The sequence below is a fragment of the Ixodes scapularis genome, unplaced genomic scaffold (genome assembly GCF_016920785.2).
Source record: "Ixodes scapularis isolate PalLabHiFi unplaced genomic scaffold, ASM1692078v2 PGA_scaffold10__122_contigs__length_95168666, whole genome shotgun sequence".
Taxonomy (NCBI): domain Eukaryota; kingdom Metazoa; phylum Arthropoda; class Arachnida; order Ixodida; family Ixodidae; genus Ixodes; species Ixodes scapularis.
Window position 1 is genome coordinate 84,754,776 of NW_024609836.1, and position 20,024 is coordinate 84,774,799.

Consider the following 20,024-nt stretch of genomic DNA (forward strand, 5'->3'; position numbering starts at 1 on the left):
CTGTACGTAAATTATATTTTAGCTAATTTAACGAGGCAATATTTACATTTTAAATAATTGTACACAAGCCACTGTACGAATGATACGACCCTTTTGGTTACGAAACTAATATAAAGTTAACTTATGCATGACGGCTGGATTAGGCTGTGTTTTGAAGCACGATTCATTTGATCGTGCTGAAAACAAGAATGACGCTACTCGACGGCGTTGTGGCCAACTATCAGCTCCTCACGCAGGAATGGAGCAAGAAGACGCCGAACCTGGAGAAATGCGGAGAGCTGTTAACAAAGCTCAAGGTAGGAGCCCCCACCCCGTATCGTACGACTGCTTGCGGCGTGTTTCGGGTGCCGGCTTCCGTCCAAGCCTAAGCCTAGCTCCAACTTGCTGCGTCACTCTCGTTCAAAAAGTTGGGATCCTTGGTTTGATGCCCACCCCTGCCCGATCTGGATAAGCATCGCACCGGTGTGTGGTTTTGTGGCACCGCTGCGTCATTCACGTTAAGGCTGCGGTACCACGGCGGCCATCTTGAACAAAACATTAGTTGAACCACCAGGGCGGCGTTGGCTGTCCGTGTGAGCAAATGCTGTAAAACCTGCGCGCCAATTTCGAAACCCTTTTTCCCCGTCGCTTGCGACCTTGAGTTTCCTTCTCCACTCTTACGCCCCTCCTTTCACGTGTTCACCCTCTGGCGCGTCGCGCCCACGTTCATTGTTGGGAGGACAATGTACCGGATAATCCCCAACTTGAGGCCCCCTGCCAAAATTGTCCGGCTGCCAAGTCATTTGAGCGAGATCGGGTTTTGAAGCGGTATGGAAAAGTGGGACCGTCAATTTTGAACTAATCTTTTTCGATACTGCATAAGTCTGTACGGGGCTGCCCAAGTCACGGGCGCGAGGACGTAACTGTATACAATGCTTAGGTAGCAGGAGCACTCGCGCGTAGAAATGGTAGGACGCGCTTTCTGAAATCACACGCCTACATTCCGCAGCGTTGCAATCCCACGAGTAAAAAAGAGTACATCTTCGGACAGTGCGTGAGTTCATGAGCGTAACAGCATAGTACATCTGAGCGGAAAGACAAATTTTTTTTTGCCAAAACAAGGATTGGTTTTGTTGTTCATGGCATAAAGCCAGCAAAATATTTTTTTTTCATTAAAATTAAAAATGGTCACCGGACATCGTTGTTCGATCTTATCTGAAAACGCCCTACTATCTTATTTCGTGTGTAATGCCGCCATAATATTCCTTTGCTGCCAGAGGGTCAAAAGAATGGTAGAGTCGGCAGCAAAAACTATTTCAATGACCGAATTATGATCAAACACCAGTAAGAACATAAAGAAATCACATGGGGACAATAAAAAGATTGCTACAACAGGATGGTGCACGGGGCACAAACAATATTCGGAGTGTTGTTCAGGGAACGCGACAAGCCAGATCTTTCCTGATGGCAGCCGTAAAAAAAAAAAAAAAAAAAAGCGAGGTAAACGTTGATCTGGTGCCTCGTTTTGATCGGCTTTGCATGAAAACTTGAACTACAGACTATCTTGTCAGTGGTGAACGTAGTGAACATGGACTGGATGATTTTTTTTTTTTGTTTGTTTATGTTTCTGTAGCTAAATGAGAGTATGGAAATATGAGACGTCCGCTGACGCTTGCGTCGGCTAACGGAACCACAATCGCCAATCGCGGCCGATGTCATGTGTGTATACAAATACATCAAGTCGTCTGGGCGGGAGCAGTTGAAGCGCCGCACTTTTTTTGGCCGGTCAGTAGAGACTCCGCGAATTCTTACTCGAGGCTACTCTGTCCGGAGGGAGCCGCTACTGAGCGCGCCCAATCGGAAATCAAGGATGGCTGAAATTTCCTAATTGCCATGAGATTTGCAAATTCGTTCTTCCCGTCGTAGTAAATTCGTCCGAATCGCTATTCGATTTACTAATCGATTATTTGGATGAAAATATATATATCAAAATTCGTACGTGGCCCACCAAATGGCAATAAAATTGGTATAGGATTTCAAACCTATATAGTGTCACCCTAATTTACAAACTTGTTTCACTTGAAATTAGAGTTGACGCGCAAGCGAGCTGGTGGAAGCCTATACTAAAAAGGCCAGAAACGGGAGAAACAAAAAATAAATAAATAAGAGCGGGATAAGCGCAACACAGTGTCAAATCACAGCTGAAAATGGTTACCTGGTAAATGTAAATGTCCAGACAGTGTATTAGTAAAATGTATATATATATATATATAAAGTCAAAAATGCGTACGGTCGGAGTTACTAATTCGAAGTTTATTCCGACGTTTCGAGCGGGGACCGTTCTTCATTACGTGATGAAGAGTGGTCCCCGCTCGAAACGTCGTAGTAAACTTCGAATTAGTAACTCCGACAGTACGCATTTTTGCCTTTGTATATATATATATATATATATATATATATATATATATAAAGAGAGAGAGAGAGAGGTAGATAGATATTTTTCACTATTTGCTGACGGCCGAAACTAACTATGCAACACAATTTTCGCTAAAGGCTACCGTTATTTACAAAATATGACGAGCGTAGTTATTATATCTGCAATAATTTGATAGCAGAAACGTAATTCGATCAAGCTACTTGATGAGTTGGCGTTCAATGAAGCGGTGTTCAATGAAGTGTCCACTATTCGATGAAACTCCAATCAATAAAACAGAGCTTCATCGGACGAAGATGCCTATCTGTTGTGATCCGCAATATTTCGCGCAAAAAAGAAAGACAACGGAATAAACAACAAGTAAAACCACAGAGCTGCCCCGCCTCATATCACCCTCAGTTGGAGCTCGACCGACACATTGCGCCGATCAAGCATCACCAACAGCTCAACACCTAAACGCCACGGCGTTCACTATCTTTGTTTGGGTGATTCCACCCACTAATATAACAACTCATACAATGCGCCGTGATAAAGTGCTTTTTGTCTTTGTGTATGTGTTTTCGTGACATCTAACCTCTGTTTGCGCTCTGACTAAGAATGAAACCATGTATACTAAAACATCGATAGTGGTCTCTATTTTTAGCAACGCTCGCACACGTCTTGTCTTTGACGCAGTGGCATTCTCATATCCCATACACGGACAATTGGACAAAATAGGTTGGTCGGCCTTCACTCGTTAGCTGCGGAACGTTTTGACCGTGACGTATGTATAGTTCAAAGAAGCACGGACAGGCGGGTGCCCCTTTAAAAACAAATCATGCTCGCGTAGAGATATTTAGCGGCTATAGAATAGTCCGTGGGTATTTATTTCTAGGCCAACTCGTTGGCGTCAGTCGGTACAGGCACTGGAGGCGTGATGAAAATGCTGGCAGATGTCGGCTTGACGAGCCCCACACTCTCCCCTTATGGCAGATGGCAAATAAACCAACAGCAATATTTGTCGACGCGCAATTGATTGAAGAGGCCAATCGGTAGTAGGGTGACTCGACAAAGGGTAATTCATAAAAAAATCCAACTCGTTGACAATTGTCTGTGAGGCCATTCAGTTTCCACATTGCACTCATCTTCTGTGTTAGAACACATACACATGTTAGACATTTTAATGTGAGCAAGTTTCGGGCACCGGATATTTTTTTGAAAAGCTGTTTCACCGAATTTCGCATCTCCCGGTTCGTCGAATTTTGATATGAAATCATAATATAATTATTATACTTGTCACTTCTTCAATTAGAAATGGTTACACATAATTATAATATAAAAGTAGGCTTTCGCAAAAATTATGTCGATTATAGGCTATGCCAACGTAGCCGAACAGTAAAAAAAATGTTATGAGGGTGTTTTTGTTAGGGTTCAGGAAAGACAAAGGCGATTCTTCAAATGAGCACTGGTCACACAGGCCGACTGGTAACATAATTAAAGTAAAAGCACCGACTTCACAGAACAGGAAAAAGCAATTTCATTAGACGTTTCGCCTCCCTTGCGGGAGGCATCTTCAGTAGTTACACAACAATGCCCGTGTAAGCTTCGTGGAGAGGGCCGCGTTTTTTGTTACACACGGATGTGTGTGTCCCTGCGAACAAACCACGATTCTAGGAGTTTTCGGGAACCCCATCTGTCCTCCCTCGCCAAGGTCGTCGCGGCCGGGAAGTCAAAATAATGCCCCATTGTCCACATATAGTACACCAGTTCAGACTTCAGTCGGGTCGCGTGGGATGCGCCCTTGACGTCACGCTTGTGTTTACAAAGCAAATGCAAAGTTCAACCTCAAGTCAACGCTATTTATCAAGAATGTCCGTATAAGCTTCGTGGAGATGGCCGTGGTTTTTCTTACACACGGATGTGTCTCTGAAAACAAACACGAGTTTAGGAGATTTTCGGGACCCCCATCTTTGTTATAGGGTGACTCGTTTATCGGACTGTTCGTCGCAGCGAGAGTACAGGGAAGGATAATAATTCATACCCTATATCGTGCAGAAGAGAAGAATATTAAAAAAAAAAAAAAGAAAACGAAGCGAAAATTTCGATTTCCCTTCTTGTGGACAGGGCATTGTAGATGAACGTGGCTTCCTTGTTTGATTCGCCAAAGTAGCAACAAAGTGGCATTTTACGATCGAGCGAGCACCGTCGGAAACACTGCCCAAAATAATTTATTGGGAGTTTCACGGCTTTCCACTGCGGCATAAGCACGTGGATAGAAAAACAAATATTGACAACAATAAATGTCGAATATTTTTGGCACGCTCACACCTGCTTTTTCTTCATAATTTGATGACTCATATGCTGATTTTGGTTGCGGAACCGTACTTCTGACCGGCAATTTTATTGCGTACGCGAAGCTTTTGCGTGCGATCCACTAAAGTTAATTATTTTGGGGTGTCCAAGTTGAAGCGGTGCGTGTTATTTTTCGATCTCTGTCCTAATGATACGAAGTTTCATGTTTTCACCCTGTGAGTGAAGTGAGTTGGTCAGTGCTAGCATCGAAGGCTAACTTCGAACTCTAATTTGGAAATAATGTCTCTGTTGCTGCATCGCGGACAAAGATGTATATGCTCTTATCACTGTAGCAAAATAATGTGGCAGGATTTGTGCACTTGTTATAATCGTGTACCATTGTAGTGGACGTCATCCCAGCACGGCGCATCGTTTTTGTATTCTGTTCAGCCCTGCAAACCAGACTTAGGAAAAAAATGAAAGTTTGCACCTTGTTTGTTCAATTTTTTGTTATACTGCAGGAACACATTGCGCCCCGTGTTTTTGAAGGCACGGTAGACGGTGGTGACGGTGAGGTGACCGACCCCCATGTCCGCCGGCGTCTCGCTCGACCTCCTCCCAGGACAGGTCGTTTTTACCGGTGACTGGTGCATACGTGGAGCAACTCCGCGCGCATTGCGTTCTTCATCTCAGAGAACGCAATACATGACTCAGCTCTATCTCGTCATCGCTCCAAAATGACAAGTGGAATTCGCAACTGTAGTCGGTGACAGGTCAAGAACGAAGTGGGAGCTCCTCCCACCCTGTTCCACTTCAGCGGAGCGAACGGGGGAGAGGAGGTCGCCCACCCTCCAGCGTTCGCTAATGGCAAATTTTAGTTTATAAGGCCACTAACTGTCAATTTACGGTCGTTCCTTTACGTCCGCCGCAGCCGATAATGTTATCCCCGGGAATACCAAAAGTATAATTTCTTTCAGCAAAAAAAAACAAAACAAAAAAAAAAACACACACACACACAAGCAAAAAAACATAATAATAAAACGCCTGGTATATCACAGCTTTGACAACGCTTCACGTGTGTGAGGTTCGATGGCCGACAGAGAACCGCCGCTGGCCGTGCTCCCGAAGCGGGAAAGTGCAATTTATGGAGACCGATCATATTATCAGAAAGGTGCAGACTAGGGAGCCTTCATGTGCGCGAAGCGCACATGGAGGCACTCTGATGCAGACAATCCACGAAAAGTATTCTTGCAACTATGAGGTTCCAGTTGTACTTACACATGCATTATCGTCAAATTTGACGGAGTTCCTTCGAACACTAAAGAGTTGTCAAGAGTGAAGATTATAAAGGAGAATATCAGCAGGAATCTATTGTCTGTTTACTGAAAACAAAACAAGCAGCAGAAAAGCGCATTTGGGTGGCCGGGGCGGCCAGAAGCACGGACTGCGCGCACCCAGCGTGGAACCAGAGAATGAAAGGGCACTCCTAGCAATCTGTTTTCAGAGCCACGGTATGCCGGCTGCCGGCTAAATGTCCACTTTGATTCTATTATGGCTTTCGAAACGTAAATACACGCTCGAGAATTTTCAACAATATCACGCGAGCGCCGACCGGCCTGTAGATCAGCGCATCGTCACGGCGCGAAGTAGCGATATCAATGACAGTACGCGCGTGCGCAGAAGAAACGCGCCGAAGTCGGCGTCGGCTGCTAAGCTGTTTCCCCAATCACGACCCTCCCCTGGCGCGACGCCCACCGCTTGCTCCGCCTCATAAGCAGGGGACCTAGTAATCAAAGCGACACACACGGTACGCAAGCACGAACAGCAGCCAGTAGGAAGGACACCGACACGAGCTCAGTCAGCGAACGAAAAGACAGACACAAACTTCACGCTAGGCAAACAGAGCAGGGGTAGTTACAAGGATGAGAGGCGTGCGCAGACGGAGGTAAGCAGTGCACAATAAATACGCGAAAACTCGCAGCAATCGAAGAACCACGCAGCAAACACGTACGTGCACACGCACCAGAAGCACGCGCGTCACGCTGCGTATCTACGCGGAACTGGCGATTTTGGCATTTCGGTAATCTGAAACTTCGATATCGATTGCGTGAATGATTTATTCAGCAAACTGAACCGGTGGAGCCTCGCATAAAAAAAAAATCGTTTGACAATATGAAAGCAACTGAAATTCTTCCTAAAAGCTATATTAGCAGAAAGTACCGTGATATAAAGGACCTCGCGAGTTTCGACCAAGTTTTCCAGCACGTTATTTTGCAAGAAACGGAAGAAGCCAAGTGTACAACCAGTTTCCGAAGCTGGCAACCACAGCTGGAATCAGCGCCATCCTCGGCAGTTTCCTGAACCTCGCGTAGTCACATTTCAGTCACCGCCACATAGAGGGCGCAACCAGACATCCAATTTGTATTTTCTGTATGTTTTATGATTTAAAAAAAAAATAGGCTCGATTAGCGAAAATGTGGGCTAATAATGAGAACCTGGGACAGTAAACTCTATTTTGTACTAAAAATATCTGCCTAAATGTCTGCCAAAAGGGGTCAAAATACTCGTTTTTGACTATCAACAAATACGTGATTTCACCTATAATCAAACTTTTTTTATGGAAAATCAAAAGTGAAATTTAGAAAAAGGGCCTCGCTTTGCAAAGCAGAATATGTTTTTCTTTGCGGGCCTCCAATTTTATTCATGTGTGCCAATCCCTAAGCGCTGTACCACTGTACTACCAAATGAAGTTTGCCAAAATTAACTGTTTTCGTCACTTTTCACATGAGCATTCCGAAAAAAGTTTAAGCCATATTACAATGAAATTCAGCGTAACCCTTTCGACCATAATTACAAACTGATGTAAAAAGTTTCAAATAAAATGACCGAGTAGGCGCCCAAAACTTCGCGACTGAAGTGCTTCCGCGAAGTCAATTTTTCTAAAGTAAATATCTGTCAAAATAAAATAAAAAAACGAAAAAAGGGCTTCCGTTGACAATGAACGCACTCTTCTTCTATAACATTCTAAAATTTGAAAGAAATTGCTCCAATAGTGCACCCTGTACCACTGTACTACGAAACTATGTTTTGCCGAAAAGGTCAATGTTCGCGGGTGCCCCCTGAATTAGCTTTTTGCACTGGGAAAACAAATCTTACATCAGATAAAAGATAACGTTGTACACTACAAGATGATATATAACACATAATTTTAGCAAGCTTGAACACGCCACGATCGCATTTCGAAAACGTGCGGAAAGCGTCATATATCATGGCCGCCGTGGGACCGCAGCCTTAAAGATTCTCAGGCGTCGTGCTGCACTGGCTATCACCTACAACCGTTAGCTTCCCGCTGTGTAAACATAGGCACAACACAATTATTTTTTTTATAGAAAAGCTCAGCTCATTCATAATCACTACCGCAAAAGAATTGTGTCCCTTTAAACGCTTCAACTTGTTACAAGCTCTTGTGCATTCTTCAGCTCTGCATTGTCATGGTGATCATGGCAAAGGGACCTTGGTGCTACATTGTAGTCGAACGTAGCTTGGGTATTTGTTTTCTTTTGTTGTCTTTCTTCTCTAGGGCTGTGTTCAGATTCCATGTCTCTTGCGAGAAAGAAGTTTAAACTGCTGAATCAACGCTGAGTTTCGTATGGACGGACGGCGATTTCTAGGGTGTTTCGTCTGCTTTTGAACCATGGTTGAAGGCGCTAAAAAGACGAAGACAAGAGAAAAGTCAAACACGGGCGTTTCTCGCAACATTATTTGAAAAAAATAAGATGGAAGTACATATATGTAGGGTGGTCTAAGTCACCAGCCTCGATCTAAAATGGACCGTAGAAATCGACACCTGCATGTCTCAATCTTAACTTTTCGTCAAAGGTGTATTTCGCAAGTCGGTTTTTTCTTGTAAAACTACAAAGTGTAGCTCTCCTTCTGAAAAAAAAAATTGAGGCCAAGAAACTTGCCGGGGCCAACGGTGGATGGCGACGCAGACGACCGAGTTGAGTAGCGGGGTGCATTTGGCGCACGTGTTGATAGATGGCGTCGGGAGCAGCATGCAAAGGTGTAGCCGACCAGTGAAAGAAAGCAGACGACATGCAGACGAAATCCGTTGGCAGCAAATGCGCTGTCGTTATGCAAATGCGTTTTTTCCCCACAAGTTTTGCTTTTATTGTCCGCATTTATTTTTAACCCAAGGTACATTACAAAAAGATTATGTTCATTTTAATAAACCATGGTGGTCGTTAGCAGTTTCAATAAGGAGGTAGCGCCATCTGTCAATACAAAAGCCAAACCTGCCCCGCTACTTGGGTTGGTCATCTGCGTCACCGCTCGCTGTTGGTCCTGGCAAGTTTCTTGGCCCTGTTTTTTTACGGAAAGAGAGCTACGCTTTGTAATTTTACAAGCAAAAACTGACCTGTGAAATACACCTTTGGTGAAAAGTTTAAATTGCCACGTGCAGGCGTCGATTTTTACGGTCCATTTTAGATCGAGCCTGGTGACATGGGACACTATATATTTTAATACACCTATCCTCGCCTAGGCTATTCATGCGCCGGTATGCATGCCCTTCAACCCGTTTACATAAATTTATAAAAAAAAAATGTATCTCGGCATAATGCAATGCAGTCAGCGTGTAGCTGACCCATTGGGGCCTCTCTTCCTGGTAAAGTATGCCTCCTGCAGTTCACATTTTCTATGATTCTTGCTCCTACCTAGAATCTTTGTCACAGAAGCATGGCTCACCGAAGCATGGCTCACCGAAGCATGACTTGCCCATGTTTGTCTTCTCTCTTGTGTTCGACTTTTTAGCGCTTTTAACCATGTTTCAAAACGGTCATCACCAACTAGCCCAACAACAAGTACTTTTACAGTTAATTTCATCTGCTGTGGTTTCACAAACCTGTATATTATTCTAGGGTGACTGAAATAACCAGGCTCGATCTAAAATGGGCCGTAAAAATCGGTGCCTGCACTTAGCAATCTAAACTTTTCGTCAAAGGTGTGTTTCACAAGTCGGTTTTTTCATGTAAAATTACAAAGCGTAGCTCCCTTTCTGTAAAAAATAGGGCCAAAAAACTTGCCAAGGCCAATAACGGACGGCGACACAGATGGCCGAGTTAAGTGGCAGGACGCGTTTGGCGCACATATTGGTAGATGATGCTACCTCCTTATCGAGACTGCTCGCGACTACCGTGGTCTGTTATAATGAACATAATCTTTTTTTGTATTGTACCTTTAATTTAAAAATAAATGCAAAAAAAAAAAAAAGATTAAACAAAAGCGGCATGTCATCTGCTGTTATTTGCTGGTCGGCTACTCGTTCTGACGGATTATTTTGACACTGATCAGTACATGCACCAAACGCGCCCCGCCACTCTACACGGTTGTCTGCGTCGCTATCCGCTGTTGACCCTGGTAAGTTCTTTAGCCCTATATTTTATGGCAAGGGAGCTACGCTTTATAATTTCACAAGATAAAATCAACCTGTGAAATACATCTTCGACGACAAGTTTAGGTTGCTTCGTGCAGACGCCGATTTTTACGGCCCATTTTATATCGAGCCTGGGTATTTCACCCACCCTATATTAAAAAAAAATAAATAAATGCCAGATGCCAAAAGCGGTGTTTGCTTCTGTGTCTGCGTCGTTGCCAAAAAGATGTTATAAAGGATTGTTTCTTTTTTACTGACTCATATTTGCTTTTGTATTTTCACGCAGGTCACACTGACACAGCTGCCTTTCCTGCCAACTTCTAATACCTCAGTAACGAAGCGGGAGCTTCTGGTTGCACGTGAGGAATCCATCCATTGTCTCTAGTTTCGTTACGTTACTACCTCAAGGGGTGAAACTGGCACAGTGAAAAGATGCGAAAATATTCTGTGTTTGGTTGTCATATATTTATTTGTCTGTACTGCCAGCATTTTTATATAAATGCCAAGGCAGAAAATGCATACAACAAAAATGACAAGAACAAAACATACTACTTATTACAGGCAAACTTGTCGACAGGAAAATGTTTGAGTAGTGTGTCGTTAAAAATGGTCAGCGATTCTGAATCGAGAACACTTTTAGGGAGATGATTCCATTTGCCTATTGTATTAGGAAAGAAGGACGATTTAAACACTGGGGTCCCACATAATGGTTTGATGATTGTTAGCACACATGGATTTTCCATCTTAAGTCGTAGATGACGATTAAAAACGAGTGGTGTCACGACGGATCCTGCAGGTAGGTGACTCTGGAAAACAGAATGCCATCGAGAGCCACATACTGCTGTCACTTAGTAAGCTAGGGGTCTAACCAACATAGTATATTCACATTACTGATAACACAGCTCAACTTATGTAACAGTTTTTTCATAAAATACTCTATGAAAAGCTTTCTCAAAATCTAGAAAATATCATGTCCGTCTGACCGCTCTCATCGATGACAGCCGCATGTTCATGTACCGTGTGCACCAGTTGTGTCACAAATGACATACCACGTCTAAACCCATGCTGTTCGTCCTAAAAAAGAAGAAAATTACTGTTTTCGAAGAACACAATTAAATCCTTAAAAATGAAGTGCTCTAACACTTTACTAGTCGGACATAAAAATGAAACGAGTGGGTAGTTTTTGACACGGCGGTCGAAAACTTGGCAACTTTCTTGCGGTTTTCCACTCGTTTTTCACGTCACCCGTGCTAAGACTCTGAGAGTAAATGAAGCGCAGAAATTTAACCGACCATTCGGCGTTTCAAAAAGGAAAACGTTCGGAATATTGTTGAGGCCACAGCTCTTCCTAATGTATAGATTAAGGAGGGCCGCAAAAACACCTTCCTCAGAAGTGCTAACTTCCGGTATCGTTATGGGAAAAGCCTTGTAACTTGGGATTGTCCTCTTGTCTGCCGTGAATACAGAAGAAAAATAGTCATTAAAAGCATTAGACCTGAAGTGCTTCTTATTTGAAGTGCCGTTGCAGAGTTTCATGTCCACGGAGGTTGATTTCTTTTGTTTCAGAAACCTCCGGAACTTTTGGGGGTTGCTACATAAATAGCCGTGGGGCAAAGTAATGTTAAAAGAATTCAATGTTGCGTCTGGTACTGAAGCCTTGAACTGCCTGCGCAGAAAAGAAGTGTTGTTCACATTACAAAATTTGTGAGCTCGATCTAGCTCGTGTTTCAGCTGAAGGCAGGACTATGATAGGGATGAACGGAAAGAAGCAAACAACAATAATAGATGAGCAGAACATCAGGAATGTGTTTCTTGAATACCGAGTAAACATGATTCCACGTCTCAGGGTTCACAACTATGTTGTTTCCTAACCGGCTCGCCTGCGCTTTCTCCTTTCTGACAATATAACAGTCAGCAGTCCCATTATATTGGGCAATACAAAAATACTAAATGGTGCTTAACACAACAATATTGCATTTGCTTTTGACAGTAGGCGGTGCATTAAGTCAGCAAAATGGACATAAATGCTGATTCGTCAAAATATGTTCCCACGTATGTTGGATGGTGTTTCGATTGCGAATATCTGAAGCTGAGAAGAAAAGATTTTGTAAGTAGTGCGGCGCACGCGTTACGTCGGGAAGCAGACGAGTCGACTGAACGCGTTTCTGTGGACAGTTCTCTGATTGTGCGACCATGCAAATGTTAGTAGAGCGAGGCTGATCATGAAGTTGTATTGTGCTGACTTCTGTTTGTTTCCTCAGGGGACATCCTGGAGATTGGTGCCCAGTGGAGCATTGCCACGCGCGACATCCCTTCCTTCGAACGCTACATGGCGCAGCTCAAGTGCTATTACCTGGACTACCAGTGAGTGCCTGCATAGCCTCCTTTTTGTGCCCACGGCAGTTCATTGTCTTTGGGGTCGTGCAGGAGGGCAAGCAAGGTGCGCAACTAAAAACAAAATCAAGGAGTTACAATACAATACAACACAATACAAACTTCATTCTCACCGTGGATACATGTGGTGAATGGGAGGCAGAAGAAAAAGCTGCAGAAATGCAGCTTGATGAGCTCCGACCCCTCACTCAGCAGCTACGACGGAGTTCAACAAATACATAAATTAAATGCTTTCAGAAAGAAACAATACAATTAGGGTGCGCACGTAAAAAATACATTGCTAAATATTAAAAAAAAAAAAAAAAAAAGTAAACTGCTGTTTGACATTTTTACTACGTCAATATTTCGATCACAATATTCATTCAGCAAAAAATGTAAAGCATAACGTATTGTTTGTTTTCATAATTTGTCTTGCATTACGGAATTCGCCAAGGCTGGTGATGTCTAGACGGGTATTAATTTTCTTTTTCCTTTAATTCAGATAGCTGGAGAATTGTACTAGAACACCCCATATGTCGCACTTTTATAAGCTATTGAGACAATGTGTTAAAAATTTTGGTCCCCCCTCCCCAATACGACATGCGCAAATCCGTGGGTGTCAATAGCCAGCGGGGTGATGAAAATAGGGCTCACATATGTCACACACATTATTTAGTTCTATGCCACCCTGTTTATCCAATATTAGTAAGTGCTTGGGTATCCAAAGTGCACTGTGCAACGCCTTAAGCGCAAATACGACATCTGCTTTTTTTATTTTATTTTTTCATTTTACTTGGACTGTACTGGTGGGTACCGATTTTTACTGCCTACCGTCGTATCCCGAGAAGAGGGCCCACCCAAAAACGAGAGCAGATCATGTGAAAATAAGGTGTGGGCTAACTTTCAATGTGCAAACTAAAAAAAACTTCTTATCATGGTGTGGGGCAAGGAGGCAATGATGACTCTACCTCCCAGTCAGCAATATTCACCTATGTCCCGCCTTAGCTAACAAACTGCATTTATGCCGAGGTCATCATTGATTTGAGCACTACGACTACTAGGAGTTTTACAGTGTTAAAAAGAAAATAGCAAATCAATCCAAAAATAGGGGGCAGGTTATTTCTCGGGGGTATTGTTAGGCATGTGGCCCGACTCAATGCGTTTGAGCCCCACTACAGTCGGTGACAAGATAAGAATATGGCAGAGGCTCTGCCCACAAGTGCCGTACTCGGCAGCAGTCATACAACTGCCGCCAAGGAGCCCGTCTGTTAGAAGGAGGGTGAAAAGAAATTTGTGCCGCATCCGGAGGTTGACCAAGTGTCACTCTTTCGTGTGCAGGAACGACCTTCCCGAGTCGGCCTACAAGTATCAGCTCCTGGGTCTGAACCTCCTCTGCCTGCTGGCCCAGAACAGGGTTGCGGAGTTCCACACTGTGAGTGGCTGCCCGGCTAATCCCTCCACATCCACCAATCATAGCCGTAGCCGTCGGAGGTCAGTCGCAGAACAGGTTGCCCCGTAGTTGCCTTATTTCGTCATCTGGAGTGCCGAGTGCATGGAGGTAGGAAGCTTCTGGAGGTGACATGATGCTGTGGAGGGACGTGCCGCCAACGGTGACCAAACCCAAGAGACGCTATTGGACGAAAACGAGAGCTGACTCGGCGCCAAAAGCTGTTTTGGTCATCCTCCCGAGGATGACCAAAGGAGCTGTTGGCACCAAGTCGGCTCCCCTTTTGCATGATCGAATGGCAGGGGCTGTGCTGTCTATCCCTTATGCATCGTGTTAAAAGTTCCGTTGGACACGTACAGCAAAAGGTGCGGATATACACTCCGTGCGATGCGACTGGCGCGCCGCCGCGCGGCCGGTACCGAAGGTAGGCAGTGAGCACCCCAGAGAAAACGAAACCGAAACCACGCCGGCGTACGTTGGTACGCGTTGAAGTCGGAGTGGTGCTGTTGCGCTGGGTTCACAGCATGAAGTGCTGCCTGTGCTGCGTCATTAAGTGCTTCAATAGTTATGCGTCGTATCTCGTGGAGACAAAGTTTCACAGTTTTTCACCTCGCCGATGTTTTGTGGGACAGCGACAACGATGGAGCCGTGCCGTACGACGCGAGAAATTTGGTGTCCCGATCATGTCTGCCACTGTGTCGGCACGGCTGACATATTCTACCCTGCCGCTTTGCGCTCTGCGTTTGTTTTCGTACCAGTAACGCCTACATGTGTCAGCGCCGATTGGACGAACTGAAATGACATCCCACACTCGCGGGTATGCAGTGCCGATTTCGTTGGAGGAATGCCCTCCAAAGAAGTTTCGTCCCCATCGTACGTGTCGATGATATTTCCGGACAAATATGGCACGCAATCTGTACTTCATGAAGAAAGATTTGAACGGTAAAAGAAGTGACAAATATAAATCTAAAGAAAACAACCATGAAACTCGGAATCACTGGAGAGTCGGCGTTTGAGTATGGAAGTTTATGTGGTGTGCTTTCTTTCTTGATAAGCCTCCTTTTGGATGTGGAAACACTGACACCCCAAGTTCTGTAGACAACAATTTTTTTTTCTCAGCTTTAGAGCCACCTATCGCAAAGTGGTTCGAACTGGAAGTACCGCCCACTGGTCCCTTCCTACCTGTAAAGTGTGCACCTCCCACGATGAGTGGTATTTTCTGACAGCCTTTGACGGTCAAAGCCAGTTCCCATTTAGTTACGCCGCCCAAACTACATTTCCACCTGGTTTCGCTATGCCAACTGTTATAATAAGTGTTGTGCCAAGTGACGGTCATGTCAAAGTACCTGTGGGCCGAAAATCAGCACCTCGCACAACAGGTTATTACACAACAGCTGACCGCAAAAGCCCTTGGCGGCCAAACCGTGTGTTGGCCGACAACTTCGTTTTCTCGGCTTTGGAACCACCTTTCGTAAAGTTGTTTCGATTGGAAGTACAGTCGACTAGTCCCTTCCTACCTCTAAAGACTCCACCTCCCCCGACCAGTGGTATTCCCTTGACAGCCTTTTCATGGTCAAAACCGGTTCCCATTGAGTTACGCCGCCCAAACCAAATTTTCACCTGGTTTCCCTGTGCCACTTTTTTTTTTTTTTATAATAAGTGCTGTGTCATGTCACTGTCAAGTCCAAGCACCTGTGTGCCCAAATCTGCACTTTGCACAGCCCGCTATAACGCAACATTTTGGGTCCAATATTGGATATACCGTACAGCTTTATTTCTTCATTCGTTAGAAACAACTTTCACACCTGCTGTCTTAATGAAACTTGGCATACTTCGTGCAGAAACTTAGTGGACATCTCACTCGCCTCCAATATCATCGTTCCAGCAGTCCTACGTTTACAGCGACGAGCGAAATAAATTTCCCACTCAAAGCAGTTATGGTGGCGGCCGTCTTGCTTTTCGAAAAATTGCTCCAACTCCTTTTTTTGGCCGCAACTAGAGAAATCCCCCCGAATAACGACTAAAACTCAATATATAAGAAGAGGAGAACAGCTAAATGCCCTTCTTAGGTCTGCCCCAGCATTCATGCAACGTCACCCTCAACGTATCGGCTCAAAGAGCAAAAGTTTCGTCCGTGCGCGCTTCCGCCGCCACAGCTTGGCATGCGAAAAGGCGCCGCAGGCTGCTGAACGCGACTCACGGTCGAACGCCAGCTCCTCCGCTAGCGGCGCTGCGTGCGTTTTTCAAAGCGCCCCCTATAGTTCCCGCACGGAGTGTATAGTGAAGCAAAGTTGAAGTACACCTGTAATAGTGGTACGGGCATCTGAGATACTTGTAGGACGAAACTGTGGGAAACCATTGCTCTTCATAGTTTTGGGCCCTATGGAAGTTTGACATTGCAGCAGGCAAAATGGTTGCGATGGAGCGGAAATTAAACCACTTCTAAGCATTACTGCACTTGTAAACGAGACAAGCCCGGTCTGCATTGGTAGCGAATTTAGGCCAGGGGGGATCGGTGGCCGAGTGGGCTAAAGCACACACCCAGCTAGACGCGCGTGGAGCGAAAGCTTGCGCTGCAGAACCCAGGGATCCTGGGTTCGAGCCCCACCCCTGCCCATTTTGATCTGGATGAGCATCATACCGGCGTGCGGTCGTGTATCACTACTGCGTGGTGCACGTTAAAGACCCCAGGCTAGCGGTTGTACTGCACTGGCTAAATTGCTCATCTACAGCGTGTGACTCGTCGCAACTTTAATGGCTGACCAACTACACGCTGTATAAACATCCCCACAACCCCAATTATTATTATAATTTAGGCCATTGTTGCTCTAGGCAACAAGTGCTTAGGGCTGCATGTCACCTAATGTTGAATGTTGCCTAGGGCTGTTGCACAGTGGTGAGTGTTGCCTAGGACCGTTGCATAGAACTAAACATTGTTGCCTAGGACGGAACGGAACAGGTGGACTTCTTGCGGCAGTTGGAAGATTGACCCTGATCTCACTTGCCCAGGAGTTGGAGCTCCTCCCAGCCAAGGAGATCCAGAGCAACGTGTACATCAGCCACCCGGTCTCGATGGAGCAGTTTCTCATGGAGGGCAGCTACAACAAGGCAAGCTGCACTTTGTTACGTCTGGCCGAGGAACAACTGCGTCGGGGCAGTGGGGCGTAGGTGCTTAGACGCATGAAATAGTCTCGGCATTCTGTGTACCTAGAACATCCAGAATGTGTTCATTGCCTTTGCACTATTTACATTTCCTTTGATTGTACTATGTAGGTTTCCCGCTAGAAAGAACATTGAAACTGTCTCGGTGGCCATCTCTCTCACCGTCCTGGTGGCTGTCCGATTGTCCTGCCAGGTGTTCCTGTCCAAGGGCAATGTGCCCTCACCCAGCTACACCTTCTTCACGGACATCCTGCTGGACACCGTGCGGGACGAGATAGCCAGTTGCGTGGAGAAGGCTTACGAGCGCATCTCGGGGCCAGACGTCACCCGCATGCTCTTCCTCGAGGCACCCCGCCAGACCGCCGCCTACGCCACCAAGGTTTGTTTTACTTTTCTGGCCTCGTCCAGATCATTTCCTGCCTTTATGGGACAAAAACGTATATGTACCCTGAAAGTGTTTCTAGTATACTGTTAGAGTGTACAACTTTCAACATCCATAGTATCGACGAAAGAGTAAAAACGCAGGCAGGCCAGTGAACTGTGAGTGATATCTATGCTTCAACCCAAGACTGGAAAAAAAAAAAAAAAAAAAAGTCAAACTTGTGCAGTTTTAACAAATGGAGACGTGGCACGGTGTTTGTCCATTGTTTTGTTTTTCTGTTTTGGGTTGAAGCATGGAAATCAAAAGTATACCTTTAATTGGGGTGCACGAGTGGTGGGGTGTGCGAATTGCATCATTCATAACCTTCACAGTGCTAGAGTCCCACGGCATACCAACTCTTTTGCAGTGTTTAGGCCAGGGATGGTAATGCTATTCAATTGAAAGCACTATTTGTACACCCCTTTTTTTAACGTACCTTTAGTGCACTCCTATATAAACTTCTAGGCCTCTAGATACACTATCACTATATTCTGTGACGAGCACTGGAGAGGAGGTTGCCTCCTCTCCGGCGTTTGCGAGTTACACCAGTCTAAGGAATTCACAAAGTTTGGAGAGTGATTGCATTATCCTTTCAAAATTTTCCCTCGTACGCAACTCCCATCGAGACATTAGGGAGTTTTAGAATAGCGCACGCTCAAGCTTGGCATACGAAAAGAATAGCGTCGTCGCCACTGTGCATGCTCCGAACGCAAACCAGGTTTTGCGCTTTGCGTGCGCAATTTTAGCGTGTGCTATTTCTTGGAAATAGCGTGCGTACGCAAAGAGTCTTTGCGCTTCTCCAAGGAGGATTCGTGATGAGAAGTTGGCTAAAGCCAAGACCAGGAGAGTTTAAAAAAAATAGCGGCTTCCAGGGATTATGTTGGCGGCTGCTTTGGCGGTGCAGTGAGTGCGAAGTCGGCGGCATCCTCGCGACTGCGATTTTCAATACGGGACGACTTTGTACTCGGTTTGGCAACGATCACCGGCAACTTGACGCTTGTGATGCGCGCACATTTCTCGGCGAAAGTACGATGTGCGAAGGTCAGTACGCGAGACCTCTCTTGCCGAGGCGACGCAAGCGGACACGACCGGTCAACCGCTCGCGTCGCATTCTCATGTTTGAACAAATCTAAAATGGTACTCTGGACAAAAAAACTAGTTTTTTCTAAAGTTAAAGCATTTCGTGTGTGAAATAAAAATTGATTGTATCTTGGTGGCGTTGCAAGCGCGCGAGATGCTTGGGATTTTGCGCTCTGCGACGGAGAAACGCTATTCTAAAACTTTCTCGTGTCGCGTGCGCTAACGCAAGCGCTAAATTTAGCGCTAGCGTGCGCTAAAATTGCGTACGTTATTCTAAAACTCCATATTGTCTCGAAGCGAGTATACAGAAAAGCAAACTTGGATGCCACCCACGACGGGCCGTGTCATAATTCTTTCGACGTCTCGTTGCAGCGCGGCTGGACGCAGGCGAGCAACACGTACCAGTTCAGCACGGAAGTGAAGCACACGGACGACGTCATCCCCACGGAAGACCTGGCGGCCCAGACTATAGGCTATGCCAGGGAACTCGAGATGATAGTCTAGGAGCCAAATCGACGAGCAGAGAGGGACTGCCCACGTTTGTTTTTTGTTGCTTTTCTAACACCAACGCTCGTCGACCCTTTTCCTTCAGTCTGTGTGCCACAACAACTGCGGGCCTCCACTCTGTGTGGCCGGCCAGATACAGGGGCAAGCCTCGAACGCGGGTGCAACGCCGGATTAAAGAGAGGTGTTGTCGACGTCAAGGGCGAATCTTTTTCTTCCAAGTTGGTCCGCTCTTTGCAGTCCGGGAGCCGAAAATGTAGTTTATAAGCTTCTAGTTAAGGAAATGGGCCAGCATAAATGAAATGCCTACGATACTTGCTATTCGGCAATACATATCTTGCAGGCACAGAATTTTGCGGTTGGCAAAGGTGCGCTATACATGCTTGTGCCTTGCCTAGCAGACTCATTATTTGGAATGCCGGTGTGAAACATGTTTGTGTGTTGTGTTGCACATATTTGTCCGACGCAAGTGGTGTGCCTGGCTGGTGGTGCATATGTGGACCAAGATAGTCCCGTCATGCAGTATTTCTAGGTGAAGCGATATGTATTGTGGGTGTAACTACTTCAAAAGATGAATTAAGACACAAGAAACTGTACAAATTTACTTAAACTTTGAGCCAAGCAATTGTGACAAATAACCAAATTTACCAATTTTCGAGTGGGAGTAAATGCCATTGGTTCTATTACATGCTGTTAAGGGGTGGGGTCCGGGCTAAAGGAACGATGATGTTTAATGAGACATGATTAGATGGCAGCCTTGGTCAGTCCCATTCTGTCTTCATCGCACGTGTCCGCGGGTATCCCTTTTATAGCCGTGGGGACGCGAGAGTATTGCGTTATGGGCACAATCTGCGTGATTGAAGGTGGCCGTCGGCATCGATCCAGCAGCTCTGATTGGTCCAGTGGTTTAGAGCTTTGC

At 45.4% G+C, this 20,024-nt stretch overlaps 1 protein-coding gene across 1 annotated transcript; it reads left to right on the top strand.

Annotated features, from left to right (window-relative positions):
• The first annotated feature begins 123 nt into the window (after positions 1-123).
• LOC115314998 (26S proteasome non-ATPase regulatory subunit 8) lies at positions 124-19,305 on the top strand. Its single transcript, XM_029974201.4, has 7 exons — positions 124-296; positions 10,405-10,477; positions 12,380-12,482; positions 13,830-13,923; positions 16,948-17,046; positions 17,294-17,479; positions 18,974-19,305. The coding sequence occupies exons 1-7, from the start codon at positions 189-191 to the stop codon at positions 19,103-19,105; spliced, it is 795 nt and encodes a 264-aa protein (XP_029830061.1). The 5' UTR covers positions 124-188; the 3' UTR covers positions 19,106-19,305.
• The last annotated feature ends 719 nt before the right edge of the window (positions 19,306-20,024 follow it).

Coding starts and splice junctions, on each gene's coding strand:
- LOC115314998 (XM_029974201.4), top strand. CDS start 189: ATGACGCTACTCGACGGCGTTGTGGCCAACTATCAGCTCCTCACGCAG. Junction 10,478..12,379: donor GCGGGAGCTTCTGGTTGCAC/GTGAGGAATCCA, acceptor TTGTTTCCTCAG/GGGACATCCTGGAGATTGGT. Junction 17,480..18,973: donor CCGCCGCCTACGCCACCAAG/GTTTGTTTTACT, acceptor GTCTCGTTGCAG/CGCGGCTGGACGCAGGCGAG.